Source organism: Ammospiza nelsoni, chromosome 8 (assembly GCF_027579445.1).
Source record: "Ammospiza nelsoni isolate bAmmNel1 chromosome 8, bAmmNel1.pri, whole genome shotgun sequence".
Lineage (NCBI taxonomy): Eukaryota > Metazoa > Chordata > Aves > Passeriformes > Passerellidae > Ammospiza > Ammospiza nelsoni.
In genome coordinates this window covers 28,801,344-28,821,156 of record NC_080640.1, presented here as the reverse complement: position 1 = coordinate 28,821,156, position 19,813 = coordinate 28,801,344, and the positions used below count along the sequence as shown (strand labels likewise).

Sequence of the window (19,813 nt, the reverse complement as noted above, 5' to 3'; positions counted from 1 at the left end):
GCAGGATGGTGTTTAAAGTTTCATGATTTTTTACTCTTACCTCTAAAGCATCTGGAGGACTTGGTGACCAAGGGAAATTAATCTTTTTTTTGTTCTACTGTTAACTACACTAGAAGACAGTGAAAACATTTAAAATGCCTTGCTAGTATGGAGCTTCCATGCAGATAATTGCTGTAGTAGCCTTTGGGAATGGGAGAGAGGCTTATCCAAGCCAACATAAATCACAAGTGAGATGCCCATGAGATAATCTTACTTGAAAGATGTTGCTGTGTCCGAGTGTGCCTGTGTCTCGGCACTGCCAGTAAACTGCTCCCCAGCTCTGACAGCGTTCACCTGTTTGCTTTCACCATCCTGCTTCCATCTCGATTTAAAGTATTGTTCCGTGGTGTATTTCCACCTTCCTTTGGAGTTGTGGCTGTTTCCACGTGGCCGAGGGAAGGGTCTGTGTCAGAGCCCGGGGTCCCGGCTGGTTTTGCCTTTGCTGGCTGCGGTCACACGAGGGCACTGCACCTGTGAGCAAAGGTTTCTGTTTCCAGACACAGTGTGCTGGCAGTCACTTACGGCTTATAAACCATTGTGTGCTGCTGCAAGAATAGATGCTGCACTCAAAACTAAATTTGGCATCAGAAGAATCGAGTGAAAAAAGCCCCTACAGCTGGGAGGAGGAGCTGTGTACTGCTGCAAACAAAGGCTCTTTCCTTCTGGTGTGTATTTTTAACCTTTCATCATGAAATAATGTCAGTCCTTTCAGTTTTTGAGAATTTTCTCTCGTGGTTTTATTCTGGAAATATAATACATTTTGGCAGCTTGTTCACTATTTTAAACATGGCAAAACACAATTCACTGGTGCATGAGTCTCTCTCAGGTGTTTCCCTGGTGGAACAGCTTTACCACTGCTGCTGGTTGGTCACAGCATGGAGGTTTTATTCAGAGATTTTTAGCCCAGTTGAAACTTCTGGTGCTTTACCAATGAGGATTGGGCAGAGTGGTCTCCAGAGCTGGATAATGTGGTGTAAGCATGTTTACAACCCACATTCAGGAAAACACGAGTGGAGGGATGAAGGAAGGCTGTAGTGTTCACAGAGTGATCCTCTGACCTGTGCTGCCATGCCTGGTTTATACAGGCCACATTTAGAGTGGTGAGTTTAACTCAGCTTTAAAAACCAGCAAATTCCCTGGCTGGAGTGTTAAAAGTCACAAAGTGCTGTTCCTCATGTAACTCATGTAAATTGAGTAGCTTGTCTGAGACTGGAAGGAAGCTTCATTTAGAGCATGGCTCGTATGTTATGACAGTTTTTCAATGTGGGGCTGCTTACAAACTCTTACCAAACAAGCTCCAAATGCTGGAGTAAGAACCTCCATCCTTACATTGAACATGTTAAGTTTATTTTGGGTTCTCTCTGGGCTTGTGAAATTCTTCATACAACAAACACTCCCAAGAACGGCACGGAGGAGTTTCCCTTCTCTGAGCATCCTCTAACCCATCCTGCTGGGTCTCTCTGTTTGCAGAATGGTTTGTCTCCATTGCACATGGCAACACAAGGGGATCATCTAAACTGTGTTCAGCTCCTGATCCAGCACAACGTGCCTGTGGACGATGTCACCAATGACTACCTGACTGCGCTGCATGTCGCTGCCCACTGCGGCCACTACAAAGTCGCCAAGGTTCTCTTGGACAAGAAAGCCAATCCTAATGCCAAAGCACTGGTGAGTACACAGCAGGGCACTGTTCACAGCCAAACATTCCTGCAAAGTTGTGCTGGGACTTCCTGGGAGGTGTTTTCTGCCTGCTGATGGCTGACAGAGAGGATGGGCTGTTATTGCCACAGCCCAAGAACAAACGCTCGGGGTTCAAAGTGTTGATAATGTACCCTGCAATCGGAGAAGACCTTTGCTTGCAGACAGCCAGCAGTGATTTATGAACTTCTACTGTAACTAGAGCACTTTTACCTCCTGGTAGGTTTTTACGAGTGGATGAAACAGCTGCAGACACAACTGCTGTAGTTTTTGGTATGGAGGGAATCCTTGTTTTCCAAGTGTTTGTACACAGAAAATAATCAGTGACGTTTAAAACATCACTGAGTTCTCAGTGATGTGAAACAGTGAAAGGTAGGAATGAGTTACATAATGAGTATTTGTGGTATTCCATGTCAATGGAGTCATGTGCCTTTCTACTTTAGAAACAACTTCAGCAGCAAAATACATTAGTGCAGTTAAACTGCATACAAACAGAATACATTAATGCCTTTTGTTCAAATTGCAATCTCAGTCCATTCTATTTAAAATGTCTCTTTGATTTGTGCTTCAAGAACTGTTCCAAACAAATTTGCATTCTGACATGAATTGGGTTGATTGGTCTCACAGCCTGATGCTAACGCACTCAGCTCCTGAAATGTTTTGTGAGCTCCTGAAACCCTCAGGAGCCAGGTGGGATTGACTCTCTTGGAGGCAGCACAGGCTCCACAGATTTCCTTCTGTCAGCCCCTGTGCCTTTTGTGGCAGACCAGCTGCATTCAGGTGTCTGTGGTCAAGCTGTGGTCAAGGATATATGGAACACAGCGGAGCTCACCCTGGGCATTGCGCACTGCCAAGGAGAGGGGTGGGAGCTGCTACACTGGAACAGACAATGACATGGACCTCACATCATGAAAACATACTGTACTCTTTACCAGATGGCAGGTAAAAAAGGATAACTTTGATCAGATCTGAGGGACCAGCTCTGCCAGTTGTTTTCAGAGTGTTCTGCAAAGGCTCTTTTGTACTGAGCAGCATTCAGTGCTCTGATGTTGCTGTACCTATCGTGGGTGTTCTGGACAGCCTATTTTCCTGATTTACTTTTTTCTGTGGTATCATCTCACACTAAATAAGACAATAGTTCTAATGTTCACCCCACTGCACACATCTTTTATAAAGGAAAGGGTGAAATGCTTCTAGTTGCAGTAAGCTTACAGGGAATTAATGGGAAAAACAAACAAACAAAACAAGTAGTAAAAATAGTTTAGAAGATGTAAATTCCAGAGCTGTAAAAGGTAAAGTGCTTTTCTTACCAGCAGCTCTAAAAGGTCAAAAGAAAAGTTTCCAAAAAACCCACCCCAAATTCCCCAAAAACTCCAGCAGAAAACCCTAGCCAGGTAAAAGTGAATATGGTAAGCAAAAAAGAAGGGTTTGACAGTTTTGCATGAATTGAGATTTTTTAAAATTAACTAATTATTGGAGTAGGCAATATATTACAGAATTAAAACTGGATCTATGAAATAGATCTTTATCTTCTTATAAATGTTTACTTTCTATTGCATGAAAAATGTAGTAATGCCAAAATAAATTCAGCAGTTGTTCCTTTAAAACAGAAAAATCTATTTTGTGAATTCCATACTCAGTTCTATTTTTTTAATTCCATGGGACACACTTTTTAATGCCCCTTTCTCATTTCCAGAATGGTTTCACACCTCTTCACATTGCCTGCAAGAAGAACAGAATAAAAGTAATGGAACTTCTTCTAAAGCACGGTGCATCAATTCAAGCTGTAACTGAGGTAAGAAATGGTCTTTGCGTGCTTGTCTTTGCTTTTCTTACAAAATTAATTGCCTCTGTATTGATTAATATTTCAGTATTTCTGAAAGAGCATTACCAATTAAGTCAACAATTATTTTCAACTAGATAGTACAAAATAATAAAACTGAACAATAAATCACAAATCACAAACAACTGATATATGTTGGGATTACAGTGAGAATAACAAGTGAAATGTAACAAAAGAACTTCCTAAAATCTACCATTTCTGCCAATTTTCCTTCTGTAATTTAAGGCCTTAAGGATGAAATTTGCTCTGTTACAGACATTGAGGTGAAGACTATCCTTCACTCAAGTCCTGTTTTAAAGGGTGGTTTAATTCAGACCCTTTTTTGGCTTTCCAAAAAGAAGTTCTGTTCTCCCACCATCATGGGACATCACAAATCATCTAGAAAGAAATCAATATGCTGTCACTTCAGTCAGCATGAGATAGTCTGCACCCAGTCCTTGGAACAATTCTGGGATTGATTAATTCCTATGGGAATTTTTATCTCCATGTATGTATATTGTACCAAGTTAGGAGGAGAGCAAATATCACATCTATGAATGTGTGACCACAGTGGAATGGCCCATGTAAGAAAATGACAGGGAATTCCATGGATTAAGAAAGGTGCAATGGGGAATAGTTCATCTACACAAAATGGAGTTTGTTTTAATGTGTGTGGGGTTGTTCTAATTATTCAGCAGCAAGCCATACAGATCCCTGCCTGGCTTGCTTGAGGGAGAAGAGTCTGCCCTGGCTACAGTTCATGTAGCTCCAGACTAGCATCTAAAAACTCTTAAAAGCATTTACTAAGTTGTTTCAGCCAGTAATTCTGCCTTCCTGCTCATGTTTGGTGTTCTGCATGAGAAAGGAAGAGAAGTGCTTTCCTCACTTCTGCCCTCTGGGATTTGTATATATCTGTGGGGAAGGTGCCTAAATCATGGGGGTTTCCAGAGATGCCCTGAGGTTTCTCCTGCTCTTGGTGGCCAAAGGCCCTTCTGGAGGCTCTTGCTGGCTCTTGGTACAGCTGTGCAGAAACAGCTGTGAGGAGGCTTTAGGGTGATTCTACGTGGGGAAATATTAACTACTGATTGGATTTTTAAAGCAAAATCCATGAGGTCATGCTCTGCTGAATGACTGCTCCCTTTTTCCCCTCTCCTCCTCTCTCCCTCTCTTTCTCTCCAGTTGGGCTCTCTTATCCTGTGTAAGAGCAGTGATGCAAATTCATGATGGTGATCTTTTTTAGCACAAGCTGATTGTTTCAGAAAGCCTTGCTTTTGTACCAGGCATACTTCTGTATACATTTTTTCATGTTCTAAGACAATATTTAGCAAATGCCTAATCTTAATTTTGCTTAGCTATGGTTGATATTGTTGATGAAGAGCTGCTGAATTCCTAGAACATTTATATATTTGCTAACTAATCACACTCATGGGTGTTCCCAGTTCTGTGTGCCCTTTCATTTAAGCACATGTATATGGTTTTAAGAAGATAAAACCCTCTCAGAAGAGCAAGCAGCTGGGTTTACTCGCTTTAGAAAAATTTATGTTCTTTCCATGACTTCCTTGTAAAGGTATGTGGAAAGAAGGATTTTAATTGAACTTTGTTCTGTTTTTCAGTCGGGCCTAACTCCAATCCATGTTGCTGCCTTCATGGGACATGTAAATATTGTATCACAGCTAATGCATCATGGAGCATCCCCCAACACTACCAATGTGGTGAGTCACGGGTTTCCTTTCAGCAAGGCAGGACTGGGAACGAATGTGTGATAATATCTGGGAGCAGTTCTGGGATGGAGTGCCTGATTCTGCTGTCCACCACCCACCTCCATAGCACCTGCGGCTCGTGCTGGAGTCATGGCAAAAGTGCAGCCTGCTGACCCCTGCTCGGGAGACCCTTGGCAGCTTGAGGAAATTTCCAAAGGGGCTTGACCCTAAGCAGGCTCTAATCTCTTGATTTTTCTGAAGTAAAGAATGAGAACATACCGTAATACTTCTCAAATGTAATTTTTGGGATCTGTGCTTGACTGTTGAGCACTGTTTTCCCAAGACCCCGGGGGTCTGCCATTTAAGGCAAATTCCACAGTTTGCAGCAGATTGTGGGGACATATTGCCTGTGTCCATCCAGCCTCCTCTGCTGGCTGTGCTGCATGCCCCAGGGCTCCCAGGGCATGTGTAAAAACTGAACTTGCTCTTAGATGGGTATGTGGAGGCTGGGAAGGGGGAGAGAAGCAGAAGCATGTTGATCCTCTTTATCAGTTTGTCCTCCTTTTCACTTTGCATACACAGGTGCAGCCAGAAGCCAATATTTTGTAAAGGTCTTCACCTGCTGATTCTATTAAATTGTGTAAAAATGCAGCACCTTTTGTTAATTAGCAGATGTTTGTACCATAAACCCATTAATACCCAAAAAGGTAGAATCCACTTTCCCTCCTGAATTGTTCTGGTTTCCTTGGATTTGTCTTTCATTAAGTCCATGAAGCCTTAGATGAATGTACTCAGTAATGATTTTTTTCCTTCTTGTTCAGTTGCTTCAGTGCTTGTCAGATAACAAATTATAATAGGGGCATAAGGCATTACAGAAAGAAAGCCATATGTATGTGTGCCTGAGTATACAAAATGTGAAATACATTTTTTACTAAATTCAGGATATATTTTTTAACATTGCTAATAAAATGCTAGCAATATAAAAATTGCACTGTCTCTTTTCAGCAAAAAAATAATGACAAAGGCACTACTGAGTTGGGAAACTGACCCTGCAATAAATTGCTTTGCATCACACAGTGTTAGGTCGAATATCGATTTAATCGTACATCTTACAGACAGCTGCAGCAGAGTTTTCTAGGGGAGATGATTCTGAGCTGGGTCCCTGGTATTTCTGTGTTTATGAAGAACACTGGTATTTGCTCTCCCTGCAATGTGTCTGACTCTGTTCTGTCTTTGCTCTGTGTGCAGAGAGGAGAGACAGCGCTGCACATGGCAGCCAGGGCTGGCCAGACCGAGGTCGTCAGGTACCTGGTACAGAACGGAGCCCAGGTGGAGGCCAAAGCCAAGGTGAGGACATGGCCCAGGTGGAACAGACCTGCATGGGCAAAGCAGGGACTCACATTCATCTTGGGTGTGTCATTCGTGAAGCCAAGCCTTTGTGGCTTCACAAATATTTCTGATATTTTGTCATGTACCCTCTTACTGTAGCCATGAGTTATCTCTAAGAGATAAGGCAGAAGATGTCAGGTTGATACCATCCCAGTTTTTAATATAAATTATCATGGGTTTGAAGAGTTCTGTTTTGAAGTAGGATTTGAGGAGTGAGAGGAGTTCCTCAAATCTGATGTTATTTCAGCAGAACTGGAGCCCTCGGCTTCTGGTGTCTCCTGTCATGTCCCTAAAGCAACACCCTCTGGGTATTTAGATATAGTTAGACTTCTAAAGAGCACCACCTAAAAGAAGGAGGCACAGTGAGGAGATGTAGCAGAGGGCTGGAAAGAAGGAACAGATCCTATAGAAACAATTGCAGTTGAGGAAGGTAAGGGTGGAGGAAAAAGAGATGGTCAAGAGGCATGAAGGAACATGCAAAATTATGGAAACCAAAGAGTTCCAGGAAACAGGCAGGGCAAGGAGATAAATGGGTGCAATAAATAGCAGTCTTAATAGGTAAACTCAGGAAATATTTTTTCCCCAAATGGCCATAAAATGGATGTAACCTAAAAAAACCCAAACTGTTTTTCATTGTGAATGTATCTGTGAATTGGGTCACAAGTAAGTTTCCTGTTGAGATTATCTACTTATAAGGAACTCTGACTAAATATTTCTAGCTGATAGACTTTATATCTGCAAGGAGCCTGACAATAGAACTGATTCATGTGGTTTGTAAATCTCCAAAGACAATCTTGAAATGAACAGCTCGTGCTCAGAAGCAGTCATGCAAATATTTTCTGAGTAAATTCACAGAATGATTTAATTTGTGCAAACTGCCATTGCCTGTGATCAGTTTGTTATCATAAATAACAACTAAATGCACACATTAGATTATACACCAGTGCTAACATCAGCTGTGAGAAATTTGTGGGAAAGAGGCACAAACTGGAATCATTTAAGAACCACAAAGAGGCTCCCCCAGTCAGGGGAGAATTGCCCTGCAGAGGAGCAGCATTTATATCCTGGCATGCTCCCATCCTAAATCCAGAGGTGTAAAATCACTCTTGTAGGATGAGCATGGGCAGAAGTCTCCCTTGCAGAGAACAGCCCAGAACTGCAGGACAGTTCTTAAAAGGTAGGAAATTCAGCAGAGGGAAATGGGGAGACAAAGATGCTTGGCCACACTGTTGTGATAGTGTGCTTAATCCAAAGATTGTACAACAGAAAAGGGGGAGGAAAAAAAAAAAAAACCAAATAATGAAGAGGTGAGAAATTACCTCTTAAACACTCAGAACAAGGTCACAACACCCTCATATTTTCAGTGAAGGAAAAGAAATAAACCATGAGATTCATGACAGGGCAACAGCATACTTAAACTATTCAGAGTGTCTTCTGAATGAGAAGTAGAAAGTGACAATTAATTTCTACACCATGTTCTATCATCAATTACACTTACAGAAAATTTAACTGCAAAAATTCCAAACAATCATTCACCAGTTAAAGAAGCACCAAAATTATTATACTTTATGCAAGTTTTCAGGCAATAATTGATTAAGCTATTAAATGTTGCTGTGAAGTATAAAAGAGATCAAGACGTGAGGGAACAGAATTATGCCCTAGCTTTGTTTTCAGAAAGGTCTGCAAAGCAAAGTGAGGCAAATCCAGATAAGGAAGAAAATTGATCAATTTATGAACTTTTATGGATTATGTCACTGTCTGGAATATTTTGTGGTTCACTAACAGAGAGCAAGGTATCTTTGTGATATGACACAGAGGAAGCCAGTGTGCAACATTCCCTAGCTGAGACCTCAGCAGAATTAATATTGTGTGCAATTTTGAAAAGTGACAGAGTGTGGGCAAATATCTCCTGTCCCAGTGTGAGGGGCAGTTTTCTCAAGCATGCCTGTGTTGTTCCCTGTGTGTTCAGGATGACCAAACCCCGCTGCACATCTCTGCCCGCCTGGGCAAGGCAGACATTGTGCAGCAGCTGCTGCAGCAGGGAGCATCCCCCAACGCAGCCACCACGTCAGGCTACACCCCCCTGCACCTCTCTGCAAGGGAAGGGCACGAAGATGTGGCTTCTGTTCTTCTGGACCATGGGGCATCTCTGTCTATCATCACCAAGGTGAGCGAGCTGCAGGAGCGGCAGAATCACAGAGCACACCTGCAGCAAGGGCTGCTTGTGAATTAAATGCTGCAAGAGTCATACAGATGTACTATGTAAGTGTGAGCTATATTTTATTAAGAGGGTGCAAAGCTTTGACCTCAGGACCTGATGTTCAACACATCCCAGTGAGCAGACATGCGTTTTCTTGGAATGGAAGGAATGCAGGGCAGAAATTCCGGGCGGGTGTCGATAGGCTTGCCCTTGGGTCTTTGGTAGTGTGAAGAAAGGAACAGACTCGTCCCTTGTTTAAAGTAGATAGTGCTTTGCCTTGCAAGGGAAGGGCCTCCAGACCCCACAGGGCAACTGGGAATCTGCAGACTTGCTGCCTGTACTCAGGACTATGTCAGGGGGTGGATGGAGGCAGCTGCACCCTTGCAGATCAGAGACAAACCTGGTTTGCCCTGAGAAGGAGTGCCCAGGGCTGCAATATTCCTGCTTTCTCTTACAGAAAGGATTCACTCCACTTCATGTGGCTGCAAAGTACGGGAAAATCGAGGTAGCCAACCTCCTGCTTCAGAAGAATGCATCTCCTGATGCTTCTGGAAAGGTAGGACAGAAGAAACCACATCCACTTGCACAGCAAATATCTCAAACCAGACAATAATTTATTAATGTCCTCCTACTTACTTACCATCACACTAGTATCCACAGCCTGGGTTTAGCTGGAATTGGTTTCATGTGTCATTCCAGTCCCTGCTGGGGCTGCCAAGAGCCAGCAAATTCTCAACAAAGTGACTTTTATTGTCATTAATTGACAACAAAGTGATGTGCTCTGTATTCACATCCAGAGGAATGGAGACAGACCATTCCCCTGTGTTCCTGCCCAGACTATTTACAGTCCTTATCTCAGAGTATTTGGGTAGCTGCTTCTGCTTCCCCAGCTCTCATGATGGGGCAGGGGGCAAAGGCCAATAGGACCTCAAGCTTTTTAAACCAGCCCAGCTTGGATTTTTACAGATCCAAGGGGCAGTTTACTTATCCACTGCAGTAAAAGGAAAACATTGCCACGGATGTGACCTCCTTACCCTGGGCACAACACAGATTTGTGCTTCTCTGTTCATCTTCCCTGGGAAAAGCAAATGGGGCTTTCACAGCTCGGGAGGAATTTCCAAATTTGTTTTATTTCTTGATTCTAAAAGTTTCCAAAGACTCTGGATACACGAATGAGTAACAAATGTGGTTTATTCACCTTATCTACTGGAATTTTCCAAACCCCTGAGTCTCCCCTGGGGAGGGTCTGTAACAGCACTTGTTTGTTCTGCATGTGTTTCTAGAGCGGTTTAACACCACTGCATGTAGCTGCACACTACGATAATCAAAAGGTGGCACTCCTCCTGTTGGACCAGGGAGCTTCACCTCACGCCTCTGCCAAGGTACAAGTACTGGCCACTCTGGGGAGCAATACCCAGGCTTTTTATGTCACTTTATTCCCTGTCTACCCCTGTTCTTTCTAGGCTGTGTATGCTTGCAGTTACAGGAGGCTCGGTGACCTTGTTTGTTAATGTCTCACGTCCACATAAATGTCTCACATAAAGCTGCTAAGAATAGTCCTGCAGGTGAATAAAACAGCAATAAAAAAAAAAGCAATAAGGATGCAGAAACACTTTAAATCACCAGTTTCAGTCTCAGCAAATGCTGAGACTTCCTTTCATTTGTCCAGTCTCTTCAGTAACTTCTCCAAGCTAGGCAGCTTTGCAGGGCAAGCTTGGGGTTGAAGCCTAGCTATGCATGGGTACTTCTGTTTGTGCCACAGGATGACATTTGAGGCCAGATAAGTTTCTCAGCACAATATGTGTAATTATTCATGTGCTTAACAAAAGTATTTCTAGCCCAGCATAAATGGACTGGCAAGAAATAAAAGTAGTCACAGCCCTGCTTTGATTGTAATTTACTGTAGGCAAGACAGTGCCTAGTGTAAGGTTTCAGAGGATATGAAGGAATAAATATGTAAATTTATTCTGGTAGTGCATAAAACAAAGAGACTTTAGAGGAGCTTAAACTATTTCTTTTGTGGATCCCAGTTTTAAGTGTGGGATGGATAAATACTATAATCAATCAGAGTATAATCGATATTTGAGCAGGAACATTAGGTAAAGCAGGATGGAAACATATGTAGCTTAAAGCAGATTAAGTGCAGTGTAAATACCTCATTTGAAGCAACCCAGACAATTTCCTTAAATCTGCAAAAGAAAAGTCCTGTGGAGAAGGGAGAGCTAATGGAAAAGTCAGTATTGTAGTTAGATGGGCAGTGCCTTCGTCTCACACATGGCTGAGTGCAGCCATACACTGGAGCCCTTCTGCATTGCTGCAGGAGGGGATGGAGTGGGGGTCCCAGAGTTGGTGGTGCAAGGAGGGGGAAGTTAAACACGGGCTGCCAGCAGCACAGCTTCAAATCAATGCTGTCAATAGCGGCGATCTGCCAGAGCAGTGCCCCGGGGCGGGGGGCAGCCAGAGCATCTCTGATCTTTCACTGCTGCAGCACAGCACTCTCAAATGCCACTGGGGGGAAGGAAGGGCCTTCTGGAGAGGATGAGAAGGCACTGACCCAGTTTTCACTGAAAGAAGCTGCCAGTGGGAGCTGAGCATCCTGTAGGGGCAGGGATTGCAGCAGCCCCTGCCGAGGGCTTGGGAAGCCCAAACCAGGTGGAAGCCCTGCAGACTGTGGTACAGCATGGCACAAACCCTCGTGTCAGGTCACCTCAGCCTCCCCATCTGTAACAGAGCAGTTCTGCAGCTGCCACTTCAGACCTCCAAGTGCCAGCTGTAAGTGTGCCTAAAAGAAAGCATTTGTTAGTGCTCTGCAGCAAGTGAGCCGGCAGCAGCCAGCAGGGCATCAATACTAAATAAAATTAACCATAACATGTTTGTTGCTTCGGGCACCCGCTGTGCACTCATCCAAAAGATGATGTTGGTAACAGCAGATGATTTCCTGTACTTTTTGTAAATGTGGTCCAGTAAATAAATGTTATGTCATATCTCATCACTGGCTCCACAGTTAGTTCCATCAGTGGTTGCCTTTCCTGTGGCACTACTGTCTTTAACACTGATCTTAATTTAAGAGTGGCTCCTTAGCCAAGCCCAGCAAAATTTGCCTTGAAGAGTGGTAAGTGACAGGGTATGGGAAATGAGCATGTCAGAGAATAGTGCTGTGGTACAGTTATCCTGATGATCCATTCTTCTCTTTCATAGGCAAAAATTGTGCCTAATTTCATGTGTGGCTTATCCCTAATTTGAATTTAGCATCCACTTTACAGTGCCTTTCTTTCTCATCATGCCATCCCCAAAGCCTTAGTTTTCCTCTGTCCTTTCATCTTTAACCATTTTCCCTTTTTCTGCTCTTTTCCCTGGCAAGCAGAATAACCCAATACCCTTCCTTCTGAACTTCTCTGTTCCCTTCTCCATCTATGCATTGTGACAGAGTGCTGCCCTTATGAGGAGAAGATGCAGACTGGGACTGAGCTGAATTTCAGCTTTTATTCTTCAGCTCTCTTTTTGTCTTCTTGTGGCAACCTGCTGCTGTCCATTCCAATGAAAGCAATATATGCCCATTTCTGAGGAAAAGAAATTTGGAAACTGCATTTGTTATTTTATATAATGTAATACGAGCTTCATTTCAAGGAGTTGTTTTAGCAGATATGCAGGATTTAGCATGTAGTATTTAGGATTTATTAGGTGCTCGTGTGGCAGTGATTGTTTTCCATGGCAGTATCATGCAGGAAGTCTAAGGGAGAGGATTATGCTTGTTTTTCCTGAAGCACTTTATCTTCAAAGTGAAAATTCAGTGGCCATGTGCTTCCTTTATTGATTGTGGCACTGTGTTTCATGAGTGTCATTTTCAAATACTTTAATATCCAAGATCTGAACTGAATTTGAATTGAATTTTGCAAGTTACAGAACCTTTTCCACATGAAACTAGTGCTGTGCATCTCTTGCTGCCAGGTTCCTATTGAAGCTCTGTTGTAATCATTGGTGAGCCCCCATGTATTTATTCCCTGCTCATACCTGCATTGCTGTGCATCTCTTCCTTTTCAGACCAGCCCTGCTGCCCTGTGGGTGCAGGGAGGAGCCCAGCCAGGTGAATGCTTTGTGCCTTTAGGTAGATTTTATTGGGCTGGATAATTTGAGAGGCAAATGGTCCTTATGATGCCATACAGAAATACAAAATGGTTTATATGCAGCTTGGGTCTCATCCCCCCTGACTTTGTCTCATATTCAAGTGCAAATGTGTGCACATTTGTCATTTACTTGAAAATGAGGGCTAATAAATTTCTGAAAGACAGGAAGTTCTTGACTAAACAGTCATTTCAATTTGTACCACAAACTGGTCCTACGTCCATCAGAGTTTTGGTATTTGTGTGCTGATCAATTATTCTTTATATCCATTTATCTATTTTCTGCCTATCTATCTCTTTTTAGAGTTACAAAATTTTATCAGGCAATAGATACTGCATTTATATTTTTGGTAGTGGGCTCCCTGGTTACCCATATTGGAAGGAATAAAAAGATAAGGAATGCATGACTCTGAAGTTATATGCTTCAGTTTTCCCTTGATCTGAAAAAACCAGCTTGTCAGTAAGGTTTAGGGTAAATGCTGCAAGAAAGGCCATATTTCATGTGCATGATGCTTTAGTTCACACTGGGAAATGGGAAAAAACTCAAACAATAACAGCTGTTCTGAGTTATAAACACACATCCTGCTCTTCTGTTTGTTGAAGATTTTATGCACATTTAAGGAAAAGGAGCAAATGTCCATGAAACAAAACTCAAACTTCTATTTCTATAGATTGTCTTTTCCTGAAAAGATATTTTTTCCCAAATTTGAAAATTTACTTCAGAATTCTCTTCTTTTTAGCAGTACTTAAAAAAAAAAAAAAAAAAAGATTGCCTAAAGGTCAGATACATTGGTTCATGCAGCTTGTTAACATTGCATTTGACTGAGTTTGACAGAATTTTTAGGACTAATGGCACAATTACTCACAGAGTTGGGGGAGGTAGAGAAAAGTGATTTATCACCCTGTTGAATGAGCAGCTCTCAGTGAAGTGCTCTCTGTTGGCAGAACGGTTACACCCCCCTGCACATAGCTGCCAAGAAGAACCAGATGGACATAGCCACCACACTGCTGGAGTACGGCGCCGACGCCAATGCCGTCACGCGGCAGGGCATCGCCCCGCTGCACCTCGCCTCGCAGGACGGGCACGTGGACATGGTGTCCCTGCTGCTCGCCAGGAGCGCCAACGTCAGCCTCAGCAACAAGGTGGGTGTCCCCCTGCCCGGGGCTGAGGCTCTGAAAAATGGGATGGGGAGGAGAGGGCCCCGCAGTGACGTTTTGGCCCCCGAAAGCCGCCGCAGGTGTCTGAACGCGCATTGTCGTCTCTTGTGATGGCGTTCACGGGGGTTCTTGGATGAGGGAAGAGACGAGGATCTGACTCCATGTTTCAGAAGGCTTGATTTATTATTTTATGATATATATTACATTAAGACTATACTAAAAGAATAGAAGAAAAGATTTCATCAGAAGGCTAGCTCAGAATAGAATAGCAAAGAATGATAACAAAGGTTTGTGACTCGGGCTCTCTGTCCGAGCCAGCTGGGCTGTGATTGGCCATTAATTGCAAACAGCTAACATGGACCAGTCACAGACCCACCTGTTGCATTCCACAGCAGCAGATAATCATTGTTTACATTTTGTTCCTGAGGCCTCTCAGCTTCTCAGGAGGAAAAATCCTAACGACAGGATTTTTCATAAAAGTTGTCTGCGACAGTCTGCTAGCAAAGAGCAGCGTGCCATGTCACACTGAAGGAGCCTTTGTAGTACCCAGGGTTTGATGATAACTCATGCTGCAGGGGAATTTATCAATCCAGCATTAATTTATGCTGGTCTGCCAAAGCATGGCAAGAGAGAAAATGTCTTCCCCACAGGGGAGCTGTGGGGCTGGCACCCGTCATTTATCAGCCTCTAGGAATATGCCTGCCCATTTTTCAAGTGTTACATATGTAATTGTAATTTCCTTTTTTCTTTTTGTATTTGTAATTTATTGTAATTTCCCTCTTTTTTTTTGTATTTTTTTATTTGTAACTTTTTTAGCACTATAATATTTTATAACAAAAAATGTAACGTGTACCAGCGAATGGTAACAAATATTACCACCTCCTGGTAACAGCTGACTTGTTCAGAATGGTGACTTTTTAAATGGGATAGTAACAGCAACTTTTTCTGTGGTTTTGTTCCTTAATATAAGTGGTTCTTCCTCCCCAGGGTATGTTCCTTAGCCCACAGTGATTTTTGGTGTCATTTCTCCTGGTGGTAGGAAAGGAAAGTTGATGTATTTTAGTTTATGTATGAATTCATAGGCCATTAAGTCTGCTCTAATGTTTCTAGCAAATGTGCAGCCTTAATTCTTTAAATGCCCCACTAGACATTGTTATTTGGCATTGTCAAGTGCAGTTTCAGAATGGATTTGTTTGGCTAGATTAGGCTATAGAAATTTTTATTCATGGAAAATGTTTCTTATTCTCAGCAGGTTGGAAGAGTCAGTGTCCTCTGAGGCAGTGGGTGTTATGCACAGGGCTGCTGTGTTTTCCTGCTTCTAACTTTCCAATCTGATTATTTGTGGGTCCTCCTTCAGAAAGCTTCTCTTGCAGATGTGTTTTTTTTTTTCTCCACAAGTCTCAACTGTGTGGGGGCTTATGCAGTATCCCCACAGGGAAATTTGCCATGTACACGTTCTGCATCCATTGGCTATCCCATTTTGCTGCTGAGGCTGATACAGGGAGCCTGATTGAAGTGCTTGGCACATTGATTCAGTGCCACCAGAGGTTAATTACCTGCAGCATGCAGCAATCTGTTCAGTTGTAATCTCCAGTTTCTCATTGTGCTGATAACACCTTTGGGGAGTAATTCCCCTCCGTGCCCTCTCAGGGATGCACATTTCCTCAGAGCACAGCACCTCTACATTCAAAGCCAGATGTTTAAAGCCCACTGACTTCTGAGTTCTGCAGCTTTGTAATGGGAGTAAAAAGAGCATTTATTTCTTCAGGACCCACAGGATGGTTTGGACCTGCATACTCAGAGCCCCCATACTGAGCACTTGATCTTTTTAGAAGGCTTGGCCATTAATATCCAGGCTCCATTAGGTAGTTTATAGTTGGTTACTGTCACATATTTGTGTCAGTGACCCACCTAAGCTTTGTTATCATCAGAATAACTGGCCTTGGTAGGGCGTGCACCATGGATGTGGGTTTGGGTTCAAGGGTAGGAAACCTAGTGAGTGTTCCTGCCTGATGTGAACAACTGCTACCACTTGCTCTTCTGTCCTTGGTGCTGTTCCTGTAGGAACAGGAGAGAAAATTAACCATAATTTGCAAGGAAAGGATATTCTTTCTCATTCCTAACAACATCTCCTCAGCAGATTCTCTCTCCTTCTTTGTTTATTTTCTACCCCTTTTATGTAGCAGAAAGTTGCATAGTTTTCTGAGTTTTTAAGGATATTTAGATCTTGAGTTTTAAATAAGAAAAATTGCTATCAGTATGCATTTTCTATTGAGTCTATATACTCCCTGAGCAGAGAGAAATGGGCCTGATCTCAGAGAAATGCAGTTTTATTCTTTTGTGTTTGTGTCTGAAAATGAGCCAGTAGTGGAATAAAAGGTAAGGATAAAACTGAGTGATTGTAAAAAACTTGCAGAAGTGTAAACAATGATTCAATATTGCTCTTAAAGTCTGACTCATTGTAGGGAAGTAAATTAGGAGGGAAAAAATACTGTGTGACTTTTCCTTAAAGTGCTCTAATTTGCTATCCCACATGTAACACTGCATGGAGAAATGTTCCTTGTCTTAAAGAAACATCATCTTCCTGGCTTTTGAATTGTACTTTCCTGCTGATCAACAGTGTGATAACAAAGCACCTTGCACTGTGAAAGAGAAATGTGTGACTTTAAGGATGTTTAGAGTTTTATTGATACCTGAATTTGCATTTTAGCGGTCATGTGCCTCCTCTGGAGATTGTTACTTGTTGTTTCTGGTTTGCAGAGCGGACTGACGCCCCTCCACCTGGCTGCCCAAGAGGACAGGGTCAATGTAGCAGAGGTTCTGGTTAACCAGGGAGCTGCTGTCGATGCACAGACAAAGGTATGAGCACCACTGTCACATGAAATATTTCCTTCCAGGGAGCCATGAGCCTCCAGACAGGGCTAGGAATTGATTTCAGGGTGAAACTGAAATCACAGCAGGGAAACATTCCTCGTAATAAATTATTGCGGAATATATCCTGGAAATGGAAGATACATAAACTTGGGTGTTTAATGTCAAGCTCAGCCTTTGAGCAGTGAGCTTATTTCTTGCCAAATATTTAGATCCATATAGGTTTAGATTGTATCCTGTTATTGTGCTTCACTGAAGGTAAGTGGGATTGATCTAGTTATTGAGTAAGGAAACTCTTATCTAATGTGAAATACGTATGTGCAGTGGTGGTCCCTTTCAAATTTACTTGCCTAAAAATAGTTTTGCTTAAATATTTGGACTCCTAAGTAAGAGACCTGGATTTTCAAGGTGCCTGGGGATGGTTTTTGGGACCTCCAGCAATGACACCTCCCACTTCACAGTATTGCTTTTTAAGACCCATGTCCTGAAGCAAAGACCCTTTGCAGAAGAGGTTTTATGCTCCCTAATGATGTACAGTGAGCAGAATTTAATGATAATGATCTCAGTGTTGATTGCACTTACATTCCTCATGCATTGTTTAGAACTTGGAGGCATTCCTTTAGCTGGGCAAGAAATGAGTTCAGATCAAATACTTGGGCTGTAGTGGATCAAATCAGCTAAATGAAGCAGGTCTCACAATGTGACCTGCACTCTGTTGCAGAGGAGTAGCTTTCACAGCTCTGTGCCAGGTGTATGCCACAAGTTGGGTGCTGTGCTTGCATCCCAGGAATGTCCAGGTGTGTCAGACTGCCCAGCAATATTATCTCATTGCACTGACAGCTCAGAAAGGGCTGAGTCCATCATCATGTCTGGCTGCAGCTCAGCTGATTATAATCTGTGGCAGAGGGAAAAGTCATTGTTATCTGATTTCTCTACAGTGTAATTCCAACTGTACCAACTGCTGATTTCAGTGACATATCCTGACGTAAACTTGAAAGAGTTTTGTTAAAATCCCAGGAGCATCTCCAGGTTTATACTTTTGTAACATGTCCTCAGTCTGTATTTTAAAGAAGAATCAGTCAGGGTTCTTATCTGTTGGGTCACCCAGTAGCAGATGAGATCTGCCCTGGTTCATTCTTTGCACAGTTTCTTCAGGTAAATGTGGTTGCCTTCCTAGAGGCAATTTCTACCTGGTGTTGGTTTCAATAGCAGGACATTGCAGAACCTGTTCTTTTGACTTGGCCAGAGCTGAATCACCTCCCAAGCCATACAACTCATCTGAGTGTGTTTGCCTGTGCCCCTCTGTGCAGTGCTCTTGGCTGTCCCACAAATAGCAAGCAGTCTGAGGAGACATTTATACTGACAGGTGCAGGCAGGCACACGTGTTTGCTCTGCTGGCTCTCCAGTGTCCAAACAGGATCCCATTCTGGGCTGCAGTGGCCTTTTAGTCACATTAGGGTGGTGGAAACCTCTGAGCTACTGTCACAGCTGAGAGGCAGGCAGGGCATGTCCCAGGGACAGCCTGGTGCAGCTGCAGGAGCTCTGCACTCAGATTCAGAACATGCAGTCATATTTTACTGTGTGCAACACAGGTCAGTAATAGCCATATAGTTTTAAAGAAGACAGAAGTGAATCTCTTGTTGTTCACCCTCATTCCTCAGTTATATGTGTAACTAGTGTGAATAAAGAATAGGTTCCCAGTACACTCTTCTTTTCTGCCCCATAATTGTCAGGAAGTGGCTCAGGGACTCATAGGTGAAGTTATGTTGTATTTAAGCAGGATTGCTTTGGGCTATAAGAAGTCACCTGTCTGGGGAAATTCTCCCTCCTGTAGGCTTCTGTGGGGAAGAGCATGCACAACATCTCCTCCTGTTCCCTCTACTAGTTAGTCCTCCTAGTTAGCCCTCCCTGCTGTAGGGCACTGTGTGCTCCGTGGGAAGAGGGTGCCCACATGCCTGGCAGGACCCTGTTAGAGTGGAATGAGCTCAATGCTCATGCACTGGCATGGGCTTGGTGCTTTTCCATGGGCTTCTGCAGGGTCCCATCTGCTGGGTTTGTGCAGCAGTGAGCCCTGCAGGCTCCACAGAGCCAGCCACATGGAGCTGTCTGCCTGATACAGGGATATATCCTGGGATAAAGGAAAGGGCCAATGCAGTACCGGGTGTTTTAGCAGGGAATCATTTCTGGATAAAGTGATGATCACCCAAATTCCTTCCTGGAAAACCCTGAATTTCTACATGAAGGAAAAATGTTATTTTTCCACGAGGCCATACTTTAACCTCATGTTCTATACAGTGAAGGTTACATGATTGCCCTGTAAAATAGCAGCCCTGCAGTCACAAGCTCTCCCATTTAGATGGATTAACTGTACGTCCTGCCTCTAAAACCAGAGGCATTGGGGGACAAGATAAGCAACAGCTGAGTTGGCTTTGGAGGCACTGTTGCTATGCTTGCATGTTTGCACAATCCTGTCCAGCATGTCCAGTTGGGATTCATTCCTTTGGACACACAGCAGCAGAGATGTGGCCATCCGTGCCTTAGAATCAGTGAAGCAGCACAGCTCAGAGTGACATTACATTGGGGATCTCTGCTACCAGCAGTGTCACCACTAACCTTCTGTTTTCTTCCCTCCATTTCACATCCATGTGCTTCTCTTACCTCAGATTTCAGGGTGTGGATGACTGTCCAGCACTGCTTTTTTTGTTGTTTATTTCTTTATTCTCCCTCCTTATCCTATTTCTCATTTTCCCAGGATAAGAAAGCACAGATTGTGTCACTCCCGCCCAGTACCTGTCAATAGGAGAACACTCCATGT

General features: G+C 43.1%; 1 protein-coding gene across 3 annotated transcripts in view; it reads left to right on the top strand.

Annotated features, from left to right (window-relative positions):
• The window catches only part of ANK3 (ankyrin 3), a 190,823-nt gene that overhangs the window by 84,195 nt on the left and 86,815 nt on the right, over nucleotides 1-19,813 (top strand). For all 3 annotated transcript variants that reach the window (XM_059476633.1, XM_059476632.1, XM_059476631.1), the window contains 9 exons: nucleotides 1,510-1,707; nucleotides 3,434-3,532; nucleotides 5,173-5,271; nucleotides 6,508-6,606; nucleotides 8,618-8,815; nucleotides 9,306-9,404; nucleotides 10,132-10,230; nucleotides 13,915-14,112; nucleotides 16,888-16,986. In XM_059476633.1, the coding sequence (XP_059332616.1) occupies nucleotides 1,510-1,707; nucleotides 3,434-3,532; nucleotides 5,173-5,271; nucleotides 6,508-6,606; nucleotides 8,618-8,815; nucleotides 9,306-9,404; nucleotides 10,132-10,230; nucleotides 13,915-14,112; nucleotides 16,888-16,986 (1,188 nt within the window). The remainder of the gene's footprint in view (nucleotides 1-1,509; nucleotides 1,708-3,433; nucleotides 3,533-5,172; nucleotides 5,272-6,507; nucleotides 6,607-8,617; nucleotides 8,816-9,305; nucleotides 9,405-10,131; nucleotides 10,231-13,914; nucleotides 14,113-16,887; nucleotides 16,987-19,813) is intronic.